The sequence below is a fragment of the Lontra canadensis genome, unplaced genomic scaffold (assembly GCF_010015895.1).
Source record: "Lontra canadensis isolate GAN:19392208 unplaced genomic scaffold, GSC_riverotter_1.0 scaffold13, whole genome shotgun sequence".
Lineage (NCBI taxonomy): Eukaryota > Metazoa > Chordata > Mammalia > Carnivora > Mustelidae > Lontra > Lontra canadensis.
Genome location: NW_022631007.1, coordinates 348,572 through 375,873, shown reverse-complemented (window position 1 = coordinate 375,873; position 27,302 = coordinate 348,572). Strand labels below are relative to the sequence as shown.

At 38.9% G+C, this 27,302-nt stretch overlaps 2 protein-coding genes across 6 annotated transcripts in view; one reads left to right on the top strand and one right to left on the bottom strand.

Annotated features, from left to right (window-relative positions):
- The window catches only part of CNOT9 (CCR4-NOT transcription complex subunit 9), a 31,556-nt gene extending 23,588 nt beyond the window's left edge, over positions 1–7,968 (bottom strand). For both annotated transcript variants that reach the window (XM_032857212.1, XM_032857213.1), the window contains exon 1: positions 7,569–7,968. In XM_032857212.1, the coding sequence (XP_032713103.1) occupies positions 7,569–7,592 (24 nt within the window). In that variant the 5' untranslated portion in view covers positions 7,593–7,968. The remainder of the gene's footprint in view (positions 1–7,568) is intronic.
- Positions 7,969–8,163: 195 nt separating this feature from the next.
- Positions 8,164–27,302, top strand: part of USP37 (ubiquitin specific peptidase 37) — a 79,301-nt gene continuing 60,162 nt past the window's right edge. Inside the window, exons 1-7 of one of the 4 annotated variants that reach the window (XM_032857211.1) lie at positions 8,164–8,370; positions 12,949–13,089; positions 17,606–17,829; positions 21,180–21,351; positions 23,065–23,162; positions 26,162–26,340; positions 26,919–26,993. In XM_032857211.1, the coding sequence (XP_032713102.1) occupies positions 17,674–17,829; positions 21,180–21,351; positions 23,065–23,162; positions 26,162–26,340; positions 26,919–26,993 (680 nt within the window). In that variant the 5' untranslated portion in view covers positions 8,164–8,370; positions 12,949–13,089; positions 17,606–17,673. The remainder of the gene's footprint in view (positions 8,371–12,948; positions 13,090–17,605; positions 17,830–21,179; positions 21,352–23,064; positions 23,163–26,161; positions 26,341–26,918; positions 26,994–27,302) is intronic. The other 3 variants (XM_032857208.1, XM_032857207.1, XM_032857210.1) reach the window with 3 other exon arrangements.

Sequence of the window (27,302 nt, the reverse complement as noted above, 5' to 3'; positions counted from 1 at the left end):
CCAAAGACATATGTTTACCCGACTGAGCCACCCAGGCACCATGAGGGTGACAATTCACATACCCAATGTGGAGCCCAATGCAGGGCTTGATCTCACAACCCTATCATGACCTGAGCCAAAACCAAGAGTCAGACACTTAACTGACTGAGCCACCCAGGCACCCAGGTACACTTTTTAAAACCTGGTTTCATCTAATGGTCAGAATAACCTGGTTGTTATCCTCATTTTATAACTGATAAAACTATGAGTAAACCATGGCAGGTTTCCTCCTCCTCCCATTCTCTATTTAAAGATCACCTCTAAAGATTCCTAAGCCAATTGCTAAAATTCTTTTAACTTATGATTTACTAATACTTTCTGAGACTGTGGCTGATATGGAACTCCAGCTAGTAGCACAAACTGCTCAGTGGCTGATAAGCAATTCATCTATGAATTCTCTATTGGAGACTATTTAACTTAAACATATTAAAAATAACAGGATAATACCACAAGAACAGAGGTTAACACTTCTTCAATCAGACAAGTGCAAATGGTTTGTTTTGTTTTTTTTTTTAAAGATTTTATTTATTTATTTATTTGGCAGAGATCACAAGTAGGCAGAGGCAGAGAGCTCGATGTGGGGCTCGATCCTAGGACCCTGGGATCATGACCTGAGCGGAAGGCAGAGGCTTAACCCACTGAGCCACCAGGTGCCCCAGCGTAAATGGTTTTGCTCATAATTTCTTTTCCACAAAATTTACACATAATTTCAAAGAATTCATAGACCCTATGAAACCTATACACGATCCAGAATTAAAAACCTGTTTACTAAGTTAAAAAACAGAAAAGACCTGGTTTATATGTAACTACACAAATACATTAAGTGGAACACACCCTGGACTGGAGCCAGAAATGGTTTCAAAACACAGTTTTGCCATTTCTATAACTGTATGACCTAGGATAAGTCATTTACTAACCCAAGCCTCAATTTTATCATTGGTAAAATAAGGGAACTATGATTATTAAAGTCCCAGCGGCTTTAAAATCTTGGAAATTATTTTATTTAGCTCCTAGTTGTGACTGAGAGACTAATCTAAGAGATCTTTTTAAAAAGTTAATTTTAGGGGCGCCTGGGTGGCTCAGTTGGTTAAGCATCTGTCTTTGGCTCAGGTCGTGATCCCAGGGTCCTGGGACTGAGCCCCACAGTGGGCTCCCTGCTCAGTGGGGAGTCTACTTCTTCCTCTCCCTCTGCCCCTTCCTCTGCCTCTCAAATAAATAAATAAATAAATAAAATCTTTTTTTTTTAAGTTAATTTTATCAAGGTTAATTTGCATAAAATTTTAAGCATACCCATTTTATGTGTATATTTCGATGTTGAGAAATCTACACACTTGACTAGCCACCACCACAACCAAGAGATAGACCTCTTCCACCGTTCTTAAAAGTTCTCTAGCACTTCTTTCAGTAAACCCCACACCCAATCCTAGGCAACCACGGATAAGCATTCTGCCACTATAGATTGATTGTCTTTTCTAGAAATTATTTATAGGTGGTGACATGTAATAAACAAATCCTTGCTTATGTTAATGTACCAATCACTGTGGATTATTACCTCCCCTTATTCTCAAAATTGCAAGAGCAAACAGATTCAGGGAGGTTTAGCAGACTCAAATTCACACCGTGAGTATATGGCAGAATTAGATTCGAACTGTCTACCTCTTTCTATAATCAGTGAGCCCTACATGGTCTACAGGACTGCAATTACAATGATCCAAGTTGAAGAAATTATTTTTTTAAGAACTTAATACAGAACTCTAAGTTTAATATTCTAATACAGCTCATTAACGGCTGGACTTGGATAAACAGTGGGTTCAGTAACACACGCAGAGGGGCGCCTGGGTGGCTCAGTGGGTTAAAGCCTCTGCCTTCAGCTCAGGTCATAATCCCAGGGTCCTGGGATCGAGCCCCGCATTGGGCTCTCTGCTCCGTGGGGAGCCTGCTTCCCCCACCCTCTGCCTGCCTCTCTGCCTGCTTGTGATCTCTGTCAAATAAATAAAATCTTAAAAAAAAAAACAAAAAAAACCACATGCAGAAACCAGAAAGTCATTTATGAGAAGTATGATTTGGACTATTAGTTATCATCCTCAATGCTTATTTCCAAGATTAGAAGTCACATATAACTATATATTTTTAGGTATACCCTCCTTAAAGTTAGTGGTCCTTTCCTTGTAACAGATATGTTTTAAAAATGTTTACATTATCAAAATTTAGGAGGGACTCACTCTCCTCTTTTCTGTTTAATGGTTTGGATCTGAAAAATGTATTTCAAGTAACTTTTTTGTTTCAACAAAGCTTAACACAGGCAAGACATTTGCCAAAGTCAGTCATTAATGGTTGACTCTAAGTGTCACAAACATAGGGTACTGACAGTTGGTCTTCTATCTCTGAAAGATCTGGACTCTAAATGAAAAGAAGCAAGATATTTAGAACTTAAAAAAAAAAAAAAAGACCCACATTATCCATAAATGGGAACAAAATATGACATATCCCCCATCAAGTAAATTTAAAAAACAATACTGATTTTTTAAACAGAAAATAACCAAATCTCTCAATATAACTTTATATTCAAGGGCCAAAATACCTGTTGGTTTTCCTACCAATAAATATGTGACAGCGAATAAAGAAGGAATGGCAGGGGCGCCTGGGTGGCTCAGTGGGTTGAGGCTTCTGCCTTCAGCTCAGGTCATGATCTCGGGGTCTTGGGATCGAGCCCTGCATTGGGCTCTCTGCTCAGCAGGGAGCCTGCTTCCCCCCCCCACCTCTGCCTGCCTCTCTGCCTACTTGTGATCTCTGTCAAATAAATAAATAAAATCTTAAAAAAAAAAAAAAAAAAAGAAGGAATGGCATAAGACTGAATGAGAAATTATTTTCCTAAGTCTGGAAATGACTCAACATGTAGCTTTGGTGTCTACATAATGATGATAATCCAAGAAAACACACTTTCTAAATAAGGCCAAAGGGAAATATTACATTAGCTTCATTATCCTCATATCTTTGTAAGGGCCAGAATATTCTTCAAAATATCTTTTTAAAAATGGAAATGTTGGGGTGCCTGGGTGGCTCAGTTGGTCAAGCAACTTCGACTCAGGTCATGATCCTCAAGTCCCGGGATCAAGTCCCACATCAGGCTCCCGGCTCAGGAGGAAGTCTGCTTCTCCCACTGACTTCTCTCCTCTCATGCTCTCTCTCATTCTGTCTCAAATACATAAATTTAAAAAAATTTACAGAAATGGAAATGAACAACCAAAAAGGTTAGGCAATGTGCTTGAAGCTTCAACAGAAGACACGGGAGGAGACAGTGTTTAAATCAGATCCCTCACGGGGCACCTGGGTGGCTCAGTTGGTTCAGTGTCTGCCTTCAGCTCAGGTTATGGTCTTGGGGTCCTGGGATTGAGCCCCACGTCGGGTCCCCTGCTCGGTGGGGAGTCTACTTCTCCCCCCCCTCCCCTTCTGCACCTTGCCCTGCTTGTTTTCTCTCACATAAATAAAATCTTTTTTTAAAAAAAATGAATCAGATCCCTCAGAGTGCACAATGTTCTTTTTACTTGCCGAAGAGGAGAGTATCTGGGAGTCTGGCACAGCTCCCACAAAAAGATGTACTGATGATGCTACTGGTTAGGTGGAAAATGAGGGGAAAACATGTATATAAGGATGTTAAAACTGCCAGTGCAAAGTAGCGGGGAAATTATTTGACAGAGAGCAAGCGAGCCAGTGAGTGACAGAGAGCAAGCGAGCCAGCAGGAGGAGTGGCAGGAAGAGGGAGAGGAAGAGGCAGGCTCCCCAAGGAGCAGGGAGCCTCACGCAGGACTTGATCCCAGCACACTGGGATCATGACCTGAGCCAAAGGCAGACGCTTAACCGACTGAGCCACCCAGGGTCTCCTAGTGGGGAAATTTTTAAAAAAATGCATAGCCAATGAGTCTCTTAAAGGCTTACCTTTGACTATTTTAGCCACCTAGCATAACATTCATTAAAGACCCAGATAGTATAGGAAGATTTGTAGTTCTACTACTCTGAAACAACCTCCAAGGTCCACAACAAAGTGATTTGTTACTTTGTTGAGGCAGGAATTATAGCCCCAAGGCTCAAGTATGGGAGCAAGTCATATAAACAAGGACTATACCCAGCCAACCACCAAGTACTTTGATATTCTTATTTCATCTTTAGGATAATCTTGCATGGTATTTCTGTCCTTATTTCACCGATGTGAGAAATTATATTGTGTGGTGGCAATAATGGCAACATTAAAATATATGCTATAAAGTATGACAAGCACACATTGTGTATTTCTAGCCTAATAAAATACTATTCAAGGGTCAAAATTTAAGATACTTGCCAAATTCTCAGTTCTTCCCTCTAGTGAATAAAATCCTATGTTCATGTGATCACATTCTCCATTGATAGTACTATCTCCCTAGCTGAAGTGATGATTTACCTGTTATTTTATTTTTAAAAATTTATTTATTTTTTTATTTGTCAGAGAGATTGAGAGAGCAGCAGGTAGAGAGAGAAGCAGGCTCCCCGCTAAGGAGGGAGCCCAGTGTGGGATTGATCCCGGGACGTTGGGATCATGACCTGAGCCAAAGGCAGACATTTAACCGACTGAGCCACACAGGCATCCCTTACCTGTTATTTTATTTTTTTTTTTATTTTTTTTTTAAAAGATTTTATTTAGTTATTTATTTGACAGACAGAGATCACAAGCAGGCAGAGAGGCAGGCAGAGAGAGAGAGAGAGAGAGAGGAGGAAGCAGGCTCCCCGCTGAGCAGAGAGCCCGATGCGGGGCTCGATCCCAGGACTCTGGGATCATGACCTGAGCCGAAGGCAGAGGCTTTAACCCACTGAGCCACCCAGGCGCCCCTTTACCTGTTATTTTAAAAAAGAGAAAAATAAAGGTACACACAAGTATAAAACTTGTCATCATTAAACAAAAAAAAATCTTCTCAAGTAACTTAGATTATAGGAACTGTTGCATGTTATCATTAACTCTTCTCAGTTTCCAGTAATATATACCACTACTGTCCTTTATGTAGATCAGAGTAATACAGGCAGTTTAGTCTATAAGAATGCGTGAAGGATTGGGAAAGAGGTGGCTCAATTTTTCTATGCTGTTATTTCCTCAGTGACCAAATAGTCTAATGAATGAGTGGTACAAAGGAACTTCTCAGAGCTTCTGCGGGAGCCCAATAGCATTAATAGATGAAAATCTATCTAAAAGCTTAAATTTTAAATCAATGTAAAGCACTGTAAATGTAACTGAAGAAACGAGTATTGCATATTTATCACAAGTAATGAAGCACAGCTCTAATGGCTGTTCAAAAGATGCATTAGTTTGGGGCACCAGCATGGTTTAGTCGGTTAAACATCCAACTTCTTGATTTCAGGTCATGATCTCAGGGTTGCGGGACTGAGCCCTGGGTGGAGCGACACACTCAGCAGGGAGTCTGCTTGAGACTCTCTCTCTCTCTCTGCCCCGCCCTCCCCTGGCCCCATGCCATTCTCTCAAAATAAATGAATAAATCAAAAAAAAAAAAAAAAGGATGCATTAGGGAACAAGTGAAAAGAAAAGGAAGTGAATAGAAATAGAGTTTAGAGAGTCACGGGGAAAAGAGCAGTTTAGTATCAAAGCCTGAGAAAATATAATCAGATGTCTAGGAACTAGACAAGCCAAGATTAGAAGAATCCCTTGTGTAAATTGCCCCCCCCCCACCAGCAAAAACCCCCTCCCCCCCCCCCCCCCCAAAGATTTTTATTTGTCAGAGAGAGTGAGCGCCCACTCGCCTGCACAAACAGGAGGAGCAGCAGGCAGAGGGAGAAGCGGGCTCCTTGCTGAATAGGGAACCCGATGCAGCACTGGATTCCAGAACCCTGAGATCACCACCTGAGCCAGAGGCTGAGGCTTAACTGACTGAGCCACCCAGGTGTTCCTCAGCAACCTCATCATCTGACTTGTTTCTTCCCAAATTACATGTATAATTTGGGAGAAGAAACAAAAATGCTGGGGAAGTTGCAATCACCTAAATGAAAGATGGAAAGGTATCCACTCTGAGTACTTACAAATACTTAGAAACATGGCAACAGGGGCAGAGATGCCACTGGCCCTGGAAATGACAATATATTCTATAGTCGGGTCATATTCAGCATACCTTTTCACTTTCTATATTTAAAGTAAAAGCAATTTTTTTGGTCTTCTATTTAATACTTAAGTCATTTGCCTGATAACGCAATGTCAGTACACTACCCCCTTCAGTCACTTCATCTTAGTGTAATTGATAAATGCCACCAGTATTCAGAAGAGTGCACTCCAATCATACGATCTCGTTTTCCCATCATGGGTGTGTGCGCTCAGTAGTCAGCTCCCTCATACTTTTTCATCCAGCAAAGTATTTGTGCCCTTACTTTGTGCCAGGAACTGTCCTGGCACTTGGGGTAACCATGTAAACAGGACCCCGGGACTTCCTCCTTACCCTTAGGTCAACAAGAAAGTAAATGAATACAAAAATGACAAAATTGAGATCAGCGCTGAGAAAGATATTTTTAACAGGAAAGTTGGGGGTTACAGAACTTCTTTAAATAGAGTGGTCAGGGAAGGTTACTCTAGGAAGATTTAGGAAGAGACCCCAGGGAAGAAGAGGCAGTTACACCCATATGCTGAGTGTGTATGTGCGTGTGCAATTGGGGGGGGTGGGGTACATGGTAAGAAGAGCGTCCCAGGAATAGAGATCGGAAAGTGCAAGTGGAATGTAAAAGCACAGGTATAAAGGATGGGCAGGAGGCCAATGTGGCTGGAGCTTACGGAGCAAGTGACATAAGACTAGACAGTAAACGTGGGTAAAGACCGTATGGTACGTATGGTAGAGGGAGGGCCTTGTAGGCCACAGCAAGGAGTCTGGATTTTATCTAAATGCAGTGGAAAGCCAAAAAATTAGTTCAGACAGGTGTATTACACGATCCATTTTTCTTGTCCAGAGATCGCCCTGGTAAAATGAGATGTGGGAAAAAGGTTTTAAGCGCAGAGGATCGTAAGTCGGGCATAATAATTATTCATTTCTCCCGGTCTCCTATTTTCCACCTGTAAAGCAAGTGGTGTAAGTTAGAAGCCATTTCCTTCCCGCTGCGAAGTGCCGGGGCAATGAGTTCCGAGAGCAAGGGCCGTGTCAGATTGACCACGGAATTCCCCTTCATCCCCGCCGGCGCCCAGCACGCAACCGGCACCCTGAAACCGTCGGTCAGCGCAATGAATCAATGAATGGCCCGTCCGGGCCGCGAGGGAGGCGCTCCGACGCGGGACCAGGCCCCGGGGCCGGAAAAGAAGGCGATACGCGGCGCAGGAGGCCGCGAGAGCCAACAGAGAGCAAAGTGGGGGCCGGCTCCACCACAGTCAAGGCGCGACGAGGAGGGGGCCGGGGCCTCGCAGATTGAGGACAGGAGGAGCTGGACTCCGGGCCCCACACGGGGACCTGGGAGAGCAGGCCGAAACGCGGGGCTAGCGGGGGTCTGGGCCCAGGCCGGAACGCCCAGTCACTCACCGCAGCTGTCGCCAGGCTGTGCATGTTGGGAGCGGCCGCCGCTCTCCTCCCACTGCCGGACGCGTCGCAGCCGCGTCCCCGTTTCAGTGACTCTGCCGCCAAAGATGAAGAGCCGCGGCAGCCGCCATCCGCCTCCGGCTCGCTCCGCCCACTTCGCAGCCCTATGACCTTTCACCCCTGACCCCGCCCACACACCTCTTCCCGCCTCCCAGCTCCCGGCGGAGTTTACAATCCAAAAGTCTGTCCTTTGCCTCTTAAGATTCTGGGCGAGAAGGACGTCCCCCACCTACTAGTCCCCGCATCCTCTGGCTTCGAGCAGGTATCCCCAAAGAGGGGCGTGAACTCTGACTCTCCTCCAGAGGCCAGTGAAGGGCGGGAAAAGCCGAGCAGCCTCGGAGGACAAGTAGTGCGCATGCCCAACTGGGCTGTGTAGGAGGGAAATGGTGGGAGGTCCACAGGGCTCGAAGTGGATAGTGCGCATGCGTACTACTGCACGCAGGGGGCGGAGCTGTCTCGTCCAGTCTTCGCTCCGTCCTGGGGCGGGACGAAGACTCAGGAGGGGCGGAGTTTGTAGGCTTGCGCGCACGCGCTTCGTCTGGTCGCGTCGAGTGTGCGTGCGTGCGTGCGTGTTTGCGTGTGGTCACAGTTCCCGCCATCAGCCGCTCTCCCTGACTAGGGGGAGTGAGCGGCCCCTCTTTTTCGTGTCCGGTGTCCCTTCCTTCCTTACCCCCGGCTCCTCCCCCTCCGCGCGGACTCTGTGCTTCCGGCAGGCCAGTGCCGGGCTCCGGACCCGCAGGCACAGGTAAGGCGCGCCCGGCGGACGAGCTTCTCAACTGAGCCGTTTTCCCCAGGTCCCCCCCCCCCCCCGGGAGCCCCCCCTCCCCGCTTGCGGTCCGCCCACTCGGTGTTCACTCTTCTGGAGTTCGCCCCGCTGCTGCTTAGCTCACCCCTACTCCCACGACGCTCCCAGGGCCTCACAGGTACTCCTCTTGGGTTCCCCCCCGGGCTTTCCCTCTGCTTTGACCTGGTCTTTACTGTCACGCTCTTCCTCCGCAACCCAAACCTGGCCCCTTTTCGCTGGGGGCTGTCGTCGTCCGCCACTCGCCCCTTGGCAAGGCCTACTGTCTCTTCAGGTGTCTTCCGTTGCCGCGCACGCATCAGGCCTTGGACATTCAGTCTTGACCATTCTGCATCTTCCCTTTCCGAACCATTTATCACTAAAACGCAGGAATTGTATCTTTGTCGTGCGTTTGGTTGTTCCGCGTCTTCTAGCTATCAGACCAGGTTGTCAGGTTTACCTATTTTAGGTCATGATCCATGAAAGGAAATGATCACTGATGATAAAATCCTGTGTTCTGGAGAGTTGGCCTATAGTGGTTTTGCGGTAATCGTCTTCAAAATTTCGGCTCTATTTAAATTCCTTTTGTGGGGGGCGGGTAGGCAGTATCTCACAAGTCTCTAACTGGAAAAGATGCCTGAGACAGGCTGTCAAGGAGGCAGTTGGAGCTCAGAGGAGAGTTCTGGGCAGGCTTTATAAACTAATGTGCGTATATCATCTGCCATGTTGATAGTAAGTGAAGTTATGCATGTGGATGAAATTGCCTAAGGAGAGTGTGGTACTAGAAAAAAACGGACCCAGGATGGAGCACGGAGGGATTCTTGGTGATTAATAAGTGTATAGAGGAGGGCGAGTCTTTCGTAAAAAGAGATGAAAGAAGTAATCAATAGTGTTGAATTCTGTTGAAAGATAAAGTTGAATGAGGATTGTAAAGCCTGGTGACATCAAAGTAATCGATGATCACGGCGAGAGATGTTTGATGAAATGAAATGGAGTATCTGGGTTTAGTGTGAGGGTCTTGTTCACCTTTTACTCTTCTGTCCTAAGCTTTAAATTCCACCTGTATATTGAAGACTTAAGAATTTTAATTTCCAGCCTTTTCCCTTTATTTTCAGCTCAAGATTAAATAACCAGTTCAGTTGTCTGCTTGACATCTCCACTTGATTTTTTTTCCTTAGGAATTTCAAATATGATACATCTAAAACCAAAGTCTTAATTTTTCTCTCTGTATACCAAATTCCTTGCCCTTCAGTATTCTGTTTCATTAAGTGGCATATTCATTTATCAACTAACATAAGCTAGAAACTTGAAGTCCATTCTTTTTTTTTTTTTTTTTTGGAAGTCCATTCTTGACTTCTACTTCATCCCATGTATTTTTAAGTTCTGTTTATTCTATATCCAACACAGTTGGCCCTTGAATAGCGCAAGGGTTAGGGGCATGGACCCCTTCGAATTGAAAATCCACATGTAACTTTTGACTCCCCTCAAACCTAGCTACTAACAGCCTACTGTTAACTGGAATGCCAGTAGCATAAACAGTCACTTAATACATACGCTGTATGCTAGATATATTTTATGTTGTACTGTTAGAATAAAGTAAGTTAGACAAAAGTGTTAAGAAAATCTTAAAGAAAATACATTTACAGTACTGGATTTATTGAAAAAAAAAATTGTGTATATGTAACTCCATGCATTTCAAACCCATGTTCAAGGGTCATCTGTATGTCTGAATGTATTTCTGTACATCTTCAGTATCACTTTTTAAGCTCAAGCCGCAAATCTTCACCCAGACTTAGTCACTGGTTCCTTATATTCTCATCTGTAAAAATGGGAATAATAATCATTTTATTTGATTGTTATGAGGATTAAATGGCACATGGCACACAGTAAATAGCCAATGACCATTGTTATTGTAATTGTTACTATAAGTTGCAACACTTCAGTATTCTCCTCTGCCCTATTTTCTTTCATTCTTCCTCCTTTTACTCTCCTCCCCAAACCCAAACAATCACTTCTCCATTCAACAATAACATGTTATTTCTCTGCTTCAGTGGGTTTCCCATCGCTAAACTGTTTATTATATTTAGGGTAAAATTCAAAATCCTTACTGTGGTCTACAGGATTCTACATAACTTGATTCTTCCCGGCTTCACTAGCTTCATCTTGTTCCAGCCCCTTCTTGCTCACTAAACTCTAGCTGAACTGATTTTCATTTCATTAGTCACACCAGGTTATTTTCCAACTACTGGGCCTTTGCACATGCTGATTGTTCCAGCACGACCATCCCTGTTTAACTCATTTTTTAATACTAGCTTAGCCTTTGCCTCTTCCTTCTACCCACCGAGTCTTAAATCAGGTACTCTATTATAATGTCTTGTCATGACTTTATATTTGTATTATTTTTTAGAACTTGTAATTATATATTGTGTGATTATTTAAAGCATGTATCCTATTGGAATATATGCTAGTAGCTATTTCATTTTTATTTCTCAAGAATTTGTTAAGTAAATGAGTAAACTGGAGCTTGTTTTAGGAACCATCATGTCTTTCGGAGTACTAGTTTATTGATGTCATCTGATGACAAGAACGTTTTCACTCTTCTGACAAATTAAAGGATGCAAAAGAGAATAACCCAAGAGTTTTCCAGCTATGGATGATTTTACTCATGCTTAGGGCATAAAAATCATTCAGATTGTATGCTCTGAATTGAAGATAAACTTTAGGTCGATTTCTCCCTTTTAGTCATACACTAATTTTATCTCTGCGTTTGTTTTATGGATCTTTTTAGGAAAGAAAGCTCTTAGAAATCAGAACAGTGGTTTATATATTTTACCAACAGGTTAAACTAGAGCATAGTGAGGATGAGATTTCCAAAAATAAAGGAAAGTTCCATATTTAAGTAAGTTATTGTTGGTGGATGTAGAAAGTATTAAAATTTAATAATTTGTGTATATAGAACAGGATTTGTGTTGAAAAATGGAAATAAATATAGGAAGTGTATGAGTGCCAAACACAGAAAGGCATTTGGGTTAATTTTATGTGTAGTGATGAGCCGTTAAAAATGTTTCATTCAGGGAGAATGTTTCAGTTAAGCAAGATGAGAACATTCTAGAGATATGCTGTGCAGCATTGTACTTCTAGTTAACAGTATCATATTGTACACTTAAGGTTTTGTTAAGAGGATAGATCTCATTAAATATTTTTGCCATAGTAAAATAAAATTTTAAAAAATGTTTGGGAGAGAACTGGCTTCAGTAACAAGTAGTTAGCACTTACTAAGTGCTTATTTTTTTGTAGTACAAAAGAATAAGGTAGGTTCCTGCCCCCGCCCCCAATCACTTTAGGAGAAAGTTAAGGAGACAAATAGTGCACTCTTTACTTGCCAAGAGAGAGTAGTTCTTTAGAAAGGGCATTGTAGGGCACAGGATTCATTGGATAGAAACATCCTGAGAGAATGGAGACTGGAAAGTGATTGTTGCTGCAAATCATTGATGAGGATGCACTGTGGTAGTGGTTAAAAACGTGGGTTCTGGTGTTAGACTTAGTTTTGTCTTTTAATGAATCCATAACTGGATAAATTAACTTAATCTAAGTCTCTGTTTCCTCATCTGTGAAATAGAGATAATAATCCCTGTATTTTAAGATTATTGGGAAAATTAAATGAGATAATGCATGCATGATGCTTAACACTATGCTTAGTCAGTAATTGCATAGTAAATGTTAGGTGGGAGTGATGGCAAAATGAGGAGTTTCCGAATCAGGGTAGCAGCTATGAAAAGGCTGGGTTTCAGATGAATGAGAAAGAGGGAAAAGCTGATGCTAATTTTATTTCTTTTCTTCTTTCTTTCTTTTTTTTTTTTTTTCTGGAATGATGGTGGAAGGAAAATGTAGAGAAGTCTGGGAGCCTCTGATAATGAGGGCATGGACTGTATCATCCTCACATTTGTATTCTTTCCACCGTGCTGTCAAATTAAAGTAGCTCAGTCATTTTTTTACTAAGTGAACAAATGATTTTAAAGTTGATATTGTAGCATTCAAGAGGGCAGTGAAAGATGTTTGGTTAGAACTTCAGGGACAGTTGAGGCTTAGAGAGCCTAAATTTGAGGAACAAACCCATAAAGAAAAGTAAAAACCAAATTTACTTACCTTTTGAAATTTGTAGCAGCACATCATGGAAATGGTATTTTCAGACTTAAGACATCATTATGTAACAATGTTTATAAAGTCAACAAAGAATATACTCTTTTTCACTGCCCTCTTAGTTTCAAAATGTAGCAGGGATAAATACACTAAGAACACAAATGGATAAGGTACAGGCCTGGAGTCCCCTCATTTTGCACAGCAGATAAATCCCTAAAGTCGGTGGTGTGTATATGTGTGTATCTTAAGCATTATATTTTAAATGTTTTTAGTAAGGTAGCTTGTAGTTTTTAAATAATCAAGAAGAGTTCATCTTTGTTGTATAAAATGATTGATTTTTTTTTAAATTTTAATTTTGGTAAATTGGATTCTTTTAAAAAGGCACACTTATATTTTCTTTAGCTGAGTTGATGGCTTCCGGAGAACTGGCATAGCTGCAAAATATGAGTAGTTCCCCAAGAAGAGTGCATTGCCTTTGGCACAAGGATCAGAATAAAGGTGAATTGTTATTACATAGGGTTTTTCAGTAAAAGTCACTGAAAAGTAAGTAATGTTTTTATTTGGATGTATGTTTCCAAGAGTATGCAAATTGGCGAGAATTAACAGTTCTTTCTTCTATTTTGTAGTAATGGTTTTACTTTAGCATGCTTGGTCTACCACAGAACACCCCATACATAAGGATGTTTCAGAGTAGTACTTAAAATATGTGCATTTAAATAACCGTACAGGGTACGGAAACATTTTTGTCAATATTATTGATTGAGCTTTCATAGAATGCTCAGAGTTAAACAGTAATTCTAATAATTGTGAGAAAAGTTAGGGAAAGAGGACTCTCTTTGGACCTACTTAAAGAATAATTTGATCTTGTTACACCTTGTCTTAGTAATGTTGCTTTGATATGGAATTAGCATCATAGAGTTCAAAGAAACCTTCTCATTGGCCTAGGTTCATAGAAAGTTTAACTGTTACTACTGGATCATGCTGCATACTGAAAAAGAAACTTAGTTTTGTTTGTTTGTTTGTTTTTCCTCTTAATGGAATAGGGCAAACCTTGATAGTATAATGAATGTATAAAAGTAGATATAGTTAATTCATTTAGTGCAAGAGCCAGAAATGGACTACATTAAGGGATTAAGAAAAAGTTTTGTTGGCTCTACAAATTTTATGTCCTGTACCTTTTAGGGTCTTCTTTTTTTCCTTAGAGGAAAGAACGGTTGCTAGTAGAAATGGTCAAGGAAGTGTTCAGTATCTGAAGTAAAATTTCATATACTTAAATCTTTGCATCAAAATGTTTTGAGAATTTGGTACAGAGAAATTATATATAGAAACAGAAGTAAGCAATAAAGTTTTTTCTCATGTGCTTTAGTGAACTTGGAAACCTTCACCTCCAATTTTGTTGAGTAATATAATTTTTAAAAATATGTTTTGTTAGAGGAATTTAAAGTCATTGACCTTTACTTACTTTTGGTCTATAAAGAAAACACTAAGGTAATGGGGTTTTGTTTTCTCTTTTAATTGGTACCCTGACTCCTAATGACATTTCAGGAAAGGTGAGGGAATTTGGCAGAACTCTTAAAATGGAATTTCTTCATTGAGCAATGAATAGTATGAATCCCAGTTTAAGCAGGTTTACTAATGTTTTTGCTTTAATGCATTCTGTAACTGCATATTAATTCTTGTTTTTCCACAAATGATTTTTGTCTCATTGAATTTTTTTTTTAAAGATTTTATTATTTATTTGACAGAGCAAGAGAGAGCACAAGCAGAGGGAGCAGCAGAGGGAGAGGGAGAAGCAGTCTCCCCACTGAGCAGGGAGCCCAGTGTGGGACTCGATCCCAGGACTCTGGGATCATGACCTGAGCTGAAGGCAGATAGATGCTTAACCGACCGAGCCCCTCTCTTACTGAATTTTGATTAAGATATGAAGACAGCTTTGCATTTAGTAGAAAAGTTTAGATGCAGTGTTCAAAAGATGAGTTATATGAATTACAGTGCCTAGTGGTACTTCTATAAAGAGTTTAGTAAATATAACCCTGTATTGGCCATTTAAGAGGGATTTATGGCTTCAGTATCTGCTCTTGTGTATTTTAACAGTAAATTGAATAGAATTGATAGTACTGATTTCATTATTCTTGAATAATAAGTTTGTTTCTTGTGTGTCAGACACTGCCATAATGGGGACTCAGAGTTTAAAGAATATATTCACTGTCTTCAAATAGCAAAGTGTAGATAGAGACAAAGAAGTAAACAGTTTATGATACAATGTTATACTGGAAGCAAGCACAGGGTACAGCAGGAGAATACAGAAGCTTGAAATAGTCTCAGTGTGAATATGGGATTGAGAGAAAAAGGGAAAGGTAGCTAGGAAAGGCTTCTTAAAGAAGAGAACATCTAAGCTGAACCTTGATTTTATGGCCAAGAGAACAAATCACGGGTGTTTTGGGGGGGATGGGGAGAGTCCATACAAATTCTCCAGAGGTAAACCATAGTGCATGCAAAAGTATGGTGGTATGAGAACATTAAGGCTTTTGGGGGGCAATTACATAGTTCAGATAGCTGGATTTGGAGGGCTTGTAGGGGAGAGAGAGGTAAGTAGGCCCTGATCATAAAGGGTGTTTATGTCATGATTTTATTGAGTTTAGATTTTATTGTATATTTATGAGGGCAGTGGGGAGCTGTTGAATGATATTAAGGAGGAGAGTGATGTGATTTCATCTACAGTTCATTATAATAAAGATGTCTGAAAGGTGTATGGAGGTAGAATTGACGGGACTCTACCGTGATCTTCCATTTCCAATTCAATACCAGTAATCATCAAGAGAAATCAAAGTTAACTCCTATGTTTCTGGATGGACAACTGGGGTAGGAGAAGGGTAACATATTCTTGACAGTGTTGAGAGCAGAGTGGAAAGAAGTCTAAGGACACATCCAGACAATGAAGCACCAAATTATTAATTGCAAAAAAAGTATTATAAACACGCATTGCTGGTCCAAATTCTGTAGTTACTAGTTTGAGCAGTGCCGTGTTAACATGTCTTTAAACAGTAGTGGACTTTGTTACGTTGATGGATTTATATACCTAGCAAATTATCCTATCTAAATCTGGCCAAAGTAGGCATTCAAGAAATTTGATGATATAAGTGAATAGTCATGGAGGACTTAAAATGCATAACATCTTTTAACTATTCAAAGTGTTTTCACATCTTTTTTAAAATTTTACACCCAGTTATTTGATATTACAGCACCTAGAGGCCTCAAACTAGGGGGCCCCAGGCTGTATCCTGTGTATAGGGGTTTTGTTTGATTTGTAGCTTTTATAAAAATAAATTTGAATTCATTGCCCACAATTTTAAATGGGAAGTTTTGCATAAATATTTAGAATTCATGTTCTTGAAAAGTTTGCTGATGTGGCAATAACTGAGTTGACTAATTCTACCTGGTAAAATTAATTAGATTTCACTAGTAGTTTTTATGGTTTGCCTACTTCAGTCATGTCACCTGCATGGCCCTTCTAGGCAATTGAGTTTGACCCCCTGTTAACAGCTTATTTATTGGAGGTCTTTAGAGAAAGGTGTTGCAGGCAAGGAATAAATTCAGAAAGTGAATACTGATTTCATTCATATTAAAGCTTTTATCTGTTGGGTGCCAAGTGTGTGTTATTTCATTTAGTTATGCAACACTATGGCGTTTGCTATTCCTATTTACAGTTGAGAAGACTAATAGTTAGAAAGGGAAGTTATAAATTAGGGACAGCTGTCTCCTAATAGCTAGGTCTCCTGTGTTTTTCTTTTGTATACTACTTTTTTTAAGCTTTTCTAGTTGTTCAGGGACAGGCAAAGTATGATGATTTTTAATTTCTTAAATTATAAGCAAGAGTCTGTATTAGCAATGTTTAAAAAAAATTTTTTTTAAAGATTTTACTTATTTGAGGAGGGGATGGCAGGGAGGGGGCGTGGGTTGGGGGAGAAGCAGGCTCTCCACTGAGCAGGGAGCTCGAGCTCAACAACTATGCAGGGGCTCAATCCCAGATCCCTGGGATCACGACCAGAGCCAGAGGCAGGCACACAACTGACTGAGCCACCCAGGCACCCTGTATTAGCATTGTTTTTAGAGAGTTGGAAAGAGTATAAATAAAATGTCTTAATAATTTTAGATGATTGTGCATATGTTTATGTATATACATAATACTACTTAATGTTCTTTGCTATTATAGTTGTATTTACTTGCTGATATTTGGTAAGCTAGTTTGAAGGTCTTAGATATTTTTTATTGCTGTAAGTAATTTTTAAGTATTTAGAAATTTGAGTATTTGTCAAAGATAAAATTGGTAAAGATTCTTTCCACTTTATGGTAATATTAAGCATAAGTGCTAGGTTGGTTCTTAGGAAGAGAGTTTTGTTTGTTTGTTTTGCCTAGAGAATAAATTACTTTCTCAATATAATTCTGGAAGTTAAACTAATTTGATTATTCTTAAATTTTTTTTTATTCGCTTAGTGTTTTCAATACGTGTGGATATGCTTACCCTACTGCCTGGTGGAAGGAATTGTTTTGTGATACGATTTTGGTATTTTGAAAGGAACTCCATTCTAAGAAATGGAGTCAGCTGACTGAAAATATTTTTTAACTTACATTTGAAATTCAAGACCCTTCAGCATTCATGAAGGAAGATAAAATTTAGTTATACTGCTGTGGGCAATCACTTTGGAATCTTTGTGGAATCTTTTGTTTTCCTGATTGACATGCCTTTAGTGGCACCAATCTGGTTATTGATAGTGCAAAATGCAAAATTTAAGCACTGTTAGGGCATAGATACTGGACATATGCAAAGAAGGGAACATGTAGAGAAGAAAGAAAGGTGGGTGGATTTAGTCACTGATGTTTGTGATAATTTAGTTGTCTTTTTTGTGCCTATCAGCTAATCAAGGCCTTTAAGAATGCTTAAGAAAAAGTGGTTTATTGAAATAGAAGGACATAACATGGTTTATTATATGCTCTTTCAAACTCTTAATCACTCTTATCTTAGTGAATTGTAACTTACTATTTTATTTTTCTTCCATAGAATCTGTCAGGTGAAGGTGTATTTTTGCTTTTTAATTTGGCTAGAAGCAATTTATTTTTAAAGAAAGTATGTCTCCTCTGAAGATACACGGTCCTATCAGAATTCGAAGTATGCAGACTGGAATTACAAAATGGAAAGAAGGGTCCTTTGAAATTGTGGAAAAAGAGAATAAAGTCAGCCTAGTAGTTCACTACAATACTGGAGGAATTCCAAGGATATTTCAGGTATTACTGTATTTTGATGTGGAATAGATCTTGAATCACACCCTTTAGTGAATACCTCCTCTGTACCATAGTAAGTGTAATGGTAACCCTCCTCCTAGATTAACGTTTCTTCTTATTTCTGGGACACTTAAGTTTTGTGTGCATATTTTATGAATTTTTGAATAGCATCGTTGATGGTGTAAAATAAAGAGCAGGAAGTAGTCACCATTATTGAAAAGAAAACGAGGAGGAAGCTGAGAGAACTGAGTTTTCTATCAAGCTATTTTAAAAACTACAATAGGATAACTTTAGTTATTCCTTGTTTTTCCTTAGTATATATAATAGATTCATCACTGTGTAGTATTAGCTTTGAATAGCACTTACTAGTGTCTTCTAAGACTAATGCCTACTTCCTAAATAATCCTGCCAAAGGTTGTGGTATGGACCTTTCAAGCATGATTATTCAAGGTCATTCTTACTGATGTTTTCTTCTAACTATAAACTTTTGAAGAATTTCATAGTTTTATTACTGCAGAAAGTAGTTAATTTTATTTTTATTTCTATACTGTTTATTCTGTATAGCTAAGAGCTACTCATCTTGATATGATTTGAAGAAAGCAGTATCATTTTTCTGCACTTTAAAATTCCGTATTTGTTAATTTGATACTACAAAAGTATAATATTCATTCTAAACTGAAGTACTTTGTTGAATAACAATTTATGAAATTTTATGCTTGAGAACCCTAGAGCTGGGGTGAAATTTCCATTTCTCTTTGCATTTGAACTGTGAAAATAAGTTGCTTATGATTTTGTGTATCAAAGATACTCTTAAATAGATTGGAGGTGGTGACATGAGAAGTAGAAACAATAGTCGTTTCCGCCACATACATGTATCTACTATTTGGTCATCTCAGTGAAAGATTCCTTTTCAAATAGAGATTTGGTTTCTCAGTCCTTAGCCCAAAGTAGCAGTCAGTAAATATTTAAATATTTAAGCAAACATAGTTCTTTAGGAGCGTGAGGATTCTGCCTGTGATTCCAGCCTCATCGCAGTTCTAGATCAGTTTCCGTTCAGCATTTATTTTGCTAACCACCTACAGATTACTGTGGTGGGTAGTGTACTAAGGACTAAGAATATGGAGCTGAACGAGATGCTTTTCTTCTCAAACTTAGGTGTAATCAGAAGGATTTTCAGATGTAAAAATATTTCAGAGACACTGAAGTAATGCAAAGAAGAGAATGGTTTGTGTCCGAGCATTTAGAGGATAAATAGGAGTTTGCCAAACAGTGGAGGTAGGGCAGAGATGATTTCTATCCATGGATAAACACATGCAAGTGTGAATCAACCCTTAGGGAACCAGAAAATTATTTTAAAATAAATGGACAGTGGGGGAGTGTATGGCAGAAGTCGAGGCTGAAGAGCTAGATTTGAACCAGATCTTGAAGTATCTTACTAGTCATAATAAGAGGATCTTAGATTCTAAGGAGTCAAGAATCTCAAGTTCACTTTCATTTAGAGGCTAGGCAGATGACCATTTCAAGAGATAGTGGAAGAATAGGGACATACAGGAGGTTATTGTGGGAGTTCCCATGAGGAATAAAAGTCCTGATTAAAGGATAAGACAGCAGGAAGAAACAGGAGGAGGAAAGAATGGATTTGAAGAGATTTCAAGATGACTTGACTCATTAGATTTAGGGAGTGAGAAAGAAAAGACTGGGAAGATTCCCAAATTTCTGAATGGATGGCCATGCCTTTCATGTCTGGGTAGGGAGCAGAGGGAAAGAATTGGGGTGGGAGGATTAAGAGAAATGAGTTGTTTGAGGTGTCAGGCATTCAGATGTTGGTATCTAGTAGGCGTTAGGTAAATAGCACTGGAACTCCAGCAGGGAGGTCTGGACTTAGAGAAAAGATGGAAGGCCTCACCATATGGTAGTTAATAGAATTACAGGCTTCATAGGACTTTCAGTTGTTGAAGACTTCAAATTCAAGATTATTCTCTCATCCTGTTTGTTCATAAACTTTTTCCCTTATATATCTTTCATTTTTAAAAAGTGGTATATTGATCTGAAATAATTGTTTTATGTGATCTTTTCCTTTCGTATGTTAAATTTCTTGTTTAAGTATTTCAGAGTTAAAGCCATTGAGACTATTGTGCTTTGTGATAGAATTTTTACTGAAGGACATGAATTTAAGACCCACTTTGAATATGTACATATCATTTGAAATTTGAATATAAATTAAGTCTAATAAAATTTTCATTCTTATCTAAAAATTGACAAAGATCAGTTCTAGTTTAAAAAGTATAAAATACTATTACTTATTTCTTTATGCTATTCAAGAGGTATGTCTTCAGCAAAAGGCAGCTTTTGAAACCTTTGTATATGCCTGCTGAGGGAGAACATTAGAGAATAAAGATGCCTAGTTGGCAAGAATTATTTAGGTAGTAAACTGCAAGATTTAATTTGGTCTTGGAGAAATTTCAGCCAAAAGAAAATGAAAGTTATTACTTCATAGCACATAGCCAGAATCTGGGAGAGTATAGGACAAATTATCGAGCCAGTTCTAGGGAATGGAAGAAGTGAGCTAAGAGTTCAGAGTGCTCATGATCTTCATGATTGAATGAAAGTTAAATGAGCCTGCTTACACGATTAAAAAAGAAAGAAAGATAGGGACGCCTGGCTGGCTCAGTGGGTAAAGCATGAGACTCTTGATCTCAAGGTTGTAAGTTTGAGTCCCATATTGGGTATAGAGATTACTTAAATACAGTCTTTTTTAAAAAAATACATACATATATATAGATAGATAGATGATAGAAGAAGATGTCTTTTCACATTGATAAAGGTTTGTTTTGATTTGTTTTTGAGAGGTGGAATTCTTTTGCAGGTTATAGTTTGGATTAATAAATCCTTTTAAATTACAGCTACCTACACCAATTGCCAGATATTTTACAGGTGTTGTGTTTTTGTTTTGTTTTTTAAAGGGGGGAGAAAGAAAAAGCCTCTAACACAATATGGCTTTCTAAACTAGTGCTAGTGTAACCATCTAGGCTCTGTAAATTGTTAACTCACTAGTTTTTTAGTTTTATAACTATGGCTGAAAATACCCAATTCCCTACCATAAAATCAATAGTGCTAGGGTTACTTTGTAAAATAAGTTTTAATAGTAGGTGTTTGCCTTTCCTAAACATGAAATCTTTAAGTGTATCAAGAAATGGGAACTCTTTCTGGTTGGAGGAAAAACCCTAAATTAATACAGGAAAGACTAAGAAATATAATTTAGAAAATATAAAATTTAGTATGGCTTATACAACTTACTGTACTTTGTTCCTGTACATTTTTTACAATAACAGTTTTCCTTTTCTGTTGATTAGCTAAGTCATAACATTAAAAATGTGGTGCTTCGACCGAGTGGAGCGAAACAAAGCCGCCTAATGTTAACTCTACAGGATAACAGCTTCTTGTCTATTGACAAAGTACCAAGTAAGGATGCAGAGGAAATGAGGTTGTTTCTAGATGCAGTCCATCAAAACAGACTTCATGCGGGTGAGCACTGATCTTCCCAGGGTTTGCCATTAACAGTTACAAAAGAATATTACTAGTTGGTAGATCAGTATCACTGATGAATATTGACACAAAATCCCCAACAAAATACTAGCCATGAATTCAACAGTATATGAAAAGGTTTATATTCTGGGGCACCTGTGTGGCTCATTTCAGTTAAGTATCCCACTCTTGGTTTTGGCTCAAGTCATCATCTCAGTGTCATGGGATTAAGTCTCCCTCTCACATCAGGCTCCGAATTCAGCAAGGAGTCTGCTTGTCCCTCTGCCCCCGTATGCATTCTCTCTCTCTCTCTCTCTCTCTCTCTCTCTCTCTCTAAGTGGGATTTATTTCTGGAATGCAAGAATGGTCCGAGATATGAAAAATCAATGTGATGTACCAGATGGGTGAATGAAGGACAAAAGCCATGTGATTCTTTTCATGCAGAAAAAGTATTTGATAAAATTCAAACCCCCTTTTTTTTTTTTTTTTTAAGATTTTACTCACTTACTTGACAGAGAGAGAGATCACAAGTAGACAGAGAGAGAGGGAGAAGCAGGCTCCCTGCTGAGCAGAGTGCCTGATGCGGGGCTTGATCCCAGGACTCTGAGATCATGACCTGAGCCGAAAGCAGGGGCTTAACCAACTGAGCCACCCAGGTACCCCTCAAAAACCTCTCATGATAAAAACACTCAACCAACCAGGAAAAGAAGGAAACTACCTTAACCTAATAAAGGCCGTATATGAAAAGCCCACAGCTAACATACTCAACAGTGAAAAACTGAAAGATTTTCCTTTAAGATAAGGAACAAGGCAAGGATACCCTCTCCCCTACTATCCAATATAATACTAATACTTAATGACTGAGCCACCTGGGTGCCCCTTAATAGACCTTAAGAAATAATGTAGTACTGGGGATCTGAGTGGCTCAGATGGTTAAGCATCTGCCTTCCGATCAGGTCCTGATCGCAGGGTTTGGGATCATGTCCTGCATTGGGCTCCCTGCTCAGTGGGGAGCCTCCATCTCTCTCCCTATTCCCCCTGTTTCTGCTTTCTCTCTCTCTGTCAGATAAATAAATCCTTAACAAAAAAAAAAAGAAAGAAAGAATTTAGTGCTTCAAATGAGTTTTCCACTATTACTGTTAGTCTCCAGCTCTCTAGCAGAACTTTATTACTAATATTTTAGAGTTGACAGACTTTTAATTGAGCTTTTTAACTTAAATATAATAAAAATACTAGAAAATGAAGAGGTAGCAGTGCTACTTTGCTTGTATTTAATATGTATTTGATGCACTACTTTTCCTTGTAAAATTTAAAAAAAATTATGGTTGCTTGCCATTTAGTACCAATTCATGTGTTACATGGTTCCTTGGTATCTGTTGTCAGTGTTCATGCCATAAACACATAGTCACTGAATTTTCTGTAGTGTTAATTACCAGGTATTTATATAGGAGAATATCTAGCATTTTCATTTTGCACTTAAAATTTTATTTTTCTGTTACATCTTCCCAAATTTGTGCATGTTATTTCATTTTTTGCTTGAGAATCTAGCTCTGAATTTTAATTACTGTTTATATCAGGTATACTTTCAGAAAGAATTGGTTGTTAAGCACTTTCATTTTTTATGCTTCTGTTTTTTCAGTATTCTATAATGATGATTAATCTCTTTATTAAAGTAAATGACGTGGGATTATTTATTTATTTCCCCCCTACCAGCCATGAAACCTCAGGGGTCTGGTAGTTTTGGAGCCATTCTGGGCAGCAGGACGTCACAGAAGGAAACCAACAGACAGCTTTCTTACTCAGACAATCAGGTATGTTCATTTGAATCTTTCTAGCTTTTAGGAAAAGTTATAATTGGGGTGCCTGGGGGTTCAGGGGGTTAAAGCCTCTGCCTTTGGCTCGAGTCGTGATTCCAGGGTCCTGGGATCGAGCCCTGCGTCGGGCTCTCTGCTCAGCAGGGAGCCTGCTTCCTCCTCTCTCTCTGCCTGCCTCTCTGCCTACTTGTAATCTCTGTCAAATAAATAATTAAAATCTTAAAAAAAAAAAGTTATAATCAACTATTATTATGATCATCTTTTTTTTTTTTTTAAGATTTTATTTGAGAGAGAGAGAAAGAGAAAGTGAGAGAGGGATTACAAGCATTGGGAGTGGGAGAGGGAGAAGTAGGCTTCCCACCAAGAAGGGAGCCGGTTGTGGGGCTTGATCCCAGGACCCTGGGATCATGACCTGAGTCGAAGGCAGATGCTTAACGACTGAGCCATCCAGGTGCCTCTATTATGAACATCTTTTCAAAATTTATCGCATCCTATCCTTCTTACATGTAGTTTTACTGAACGTATAATTTATGCTCTGTGTCTCAAGGTCATCACTATGAACCACAGTAAAGTGTCGTTTTTAAAAAGCATAGTTTTGGAGTTAGATGTAGGTTGGAAATTTGGTGCTGATACTTAGTAGTTGTGGGTCTTTGAAGAAGTTCCTTAAGTATCATGGCCTTACTCTCCGTCTGTAAAATTGGGGCAGCAGTAATATTTTAAGGGTTGCTATGAGATAATGCATGTAAAAGTGCTTATTAGCCTACAGTACCATATACTAACAATGCTATAAATGTTTGCTACTATTATTTCTGTGATGTCCTTTGGGTCTGTTGTGCATTATGAACTTTACCCCTGCACTGTATGATATCAAACTGTTTTATTGAGGTCTTCTGTTTGTTTTTTAAATAGTTTCTCTTTGATAAATATTCAGACAGTCATAAGACTTCCTTTGTACTATTGCAATTTAGCAGACCTATGTCTTTGAAAATTTATTCTGTAAAGAGAAACCAGGCATAAACTAAGAAAAACTGGAAACTATCCTGTAAGTGAGTTCTATTTGGATGTGCAGAGAGGTGATTACTTAGTTCATTTGCTATGCAATGAATAAGATTTTATTTTTGTTAGTTTTTTAAATATGTTGTGGGGGGTTTTTTTACATTTTAATTGAGGTATAATTGACATGCTCTAAATTGCACATACTTGAAGTGTATAATTTGATACATTTTGACTTATGTGTATACCTGTAAAATCATCACCATAATCAACCAAGAGAACAGAACCATACGCCTTAAAAGTTTTCTCCTCCCTCTTTGTAATTCTTCCTTCCTGCTTTCTCTCTGGCCCCATCCCTAAACCACAACTGGTTTGCTTTCTGTCATTATAGATTAGTTTGCATTTTCTACAGTTTCGTATAAATGGAATCATTGTGTAATTTTTTTTTGTCTAGGTTTTTCACTCATTGTAATTACTTTGAGATTCATCTATGGGTAGAAATTTGAACTGTTAGAATATTTAAACGTATAGATGTTATCATATATGACCAGCAAATACTTACACGCTCACAAGTAATGATTTTTATCAGTGGGATTGTAAAGTCAATATTATGGGTCATAACTGGGATTAAATAAAAAAGGAACAGAATAGAAAATAATTGAGGAGGTATTGTACATAGTAAGGGTAAGTATTGATTTCTGAAGCTTTTGGTTATTTATATGTACTTATAGTAGTTGTGATGTAAAATATTTCTACTAAGTAGAGCTCATGGTCAAAAAGGTTAAAAAATGCAAAACAGTACACATACAGTATTCTACCACATGTATAACAAAAAGGATAAAATTGCTTTACATTTGCATAAAGAAGAATACTTATAAGGGACAAGAGAATGGGAAAGAATTGAATATATGGCAGTAGGTGAAAATGAGACATCCCAGGAAATGGCTTTGATAATAGTATTTTGATTTTTGAATCTTGAGACTGTATCACCCATTTGAAAATAAATTCTAACTTTTTAAAACTGTTCATTCAGGTGATCTCCAAGATTTTTCTTTTCTATGCTAACATATGTAATTCTGTAGAAAGAAAGAAATTGGAAATTTATTCCATAGACAAATCACATAGCTTTTAATCTAGTTATGAAATTTACTGGCAGAATGCTGGTCAAAAGCACTATTTCTCAACTAATATGTTTAAATTGCTGTATTCACTCTGAATGTTCTTGCTGTGTCTTTAAGGTAGATTCTTTGATTCATTATCTGCCAGGGGACTCTCTCTTACATTCATTCTCCCCATCAAAAGTTATATGAGGTATTTATAACTTTGCTTTTAAGTTGTGGCAACCAAATGTTATCATTGCTCCTATTTCCTACACTATGTTACTTTATCAAAAGCATAATTGGATTTTTTTTCTCTGAAGATTGGTTTTCATCCTCATCACTAGAATCACATAGTGGGTATCTGAGTCTTTTCTTAATAAGTCAGGTATTTAAAGCAAATTCCTTTCTGCCTCTGGTCATATTGTGAAAATTTTAAATTTATACGCATGCTAGAAGAAAATTAGTGTCAAGTTCAATTTCTGATACAGATTGTACATTACAATCAGTGAGAATGCTTTTAAAAAAAAAAAAACTACTGGGGTGCCTGGGTGGCTCAGTGGGTTAAGCCGCTGCCTTCGGCTCAGGTCATGATCTCAGAGTCCTGGGATCGAATCCCACATCGGGCTCTCTGCTCAGCAGGGAGCCTGCTTCCCTCTCTCTCTCTCTCTCTTTCTCTCTGCCTGCCTCTCCATCTACTTGTGATCTCTCTCTGTCAAATAAATAAATAAAATCTTTAAAAAAAAACTACTTATGAATGGGCTTCACCCCAGGCCAATTAGGCTAGAATGTCTGGAGATGGGTTTTCAGTTTTATTTTTTAAAATTGAGTCCACATGAGAATCAGTGATCTAAAAGCATGCCAATTAATTTGAATATTTAGCTATGTTAAACTTTACTCTTACAGGCATCTTCAAAAAGAGGAAGTTTGGAAACTAAAGATGATATTCCATTTCGAAAAGTTCTTGGTAATCCAGGTAGAGGATCAATTAAGACTCCGACAGGAAGTGGAATAACTGTCACCCGGACAATTCCCTCTTTGACATCTACATCAACCCCTCTTAGATCAGGGTTATTAGAAAATAGGTATGGAAGACTTACTTTCTTTTTCTTAGTCATTAGCTGTGGCTATTTATAAATGTCTTTTAGGCCTTTTAGAAAGGCAGATACTTTAAGAAAAAGGAGATTGTCTAGTTCATAAAATATGTTAGAAGAAACTATACATTTTATTAAAAATATATATTTTTAGTAGGTAATTAGTAATGGGTTTTTTATGATTTATGTCAGTGACAAATACTGAGCATGCAGATATACAGTATATATCTTTTAAAGATTTTATTTATTCATTTGAGAAAGAGAGAGAGAATGCACAAGTTGGGGAGAGGCAGAGGGAGAGGGAAAAGGAGCAAAGCAAACTCTCTGTTCTGCTGGGAGCCTGACAAGGGGCTCGATCACAGGACCTGGAGATCATGACCTGAGCTGAAGGCAGACGCTTAACCATCTGAGCCACCCAAGTGCCCCAGATATATGGTATATTAATCAAAATATGGTTTAGAGAACTAAACAGCAGTAATCACAGTTCCTGTCCTTGAGTATGTTGGTTTATACTTTTTAATGGTATGAATTATGACTTTTTAAAATAACTTTTTCTTTGTCCTCTACAGGACTGAAAAGAGGAAAAGAATGTTATCTGGCTCAGAACTGAATGAAGATTACCCTAAGGAAAATGATTCATCATCGTAAGTTGCTTTAAGAACTCCTATGGCACTAGGGGTGCCTGAATGGCTCAGTCCATTAAGTGTCTGCCTTTACCTCAGGTCATGATCTCAGGGTCCTGAGTCAGGGTCCTTGCTCAGCAGGGAGTCTGCTTCTCCCTCTCCCTGTCTGCCCTCCGCCCCCTCCCTGTACTGTGCTCTTTCTCTCTCTCAAATAAATAAAATAAAATCCTTAAAAAACAAACAAAAAAACCTTTATGGCACTCGGTCAGTGTTTCTTATATTGGAAAGTACACTCACTATGGAAAATTGGCGGTGGGGAGAGGGGTTCAG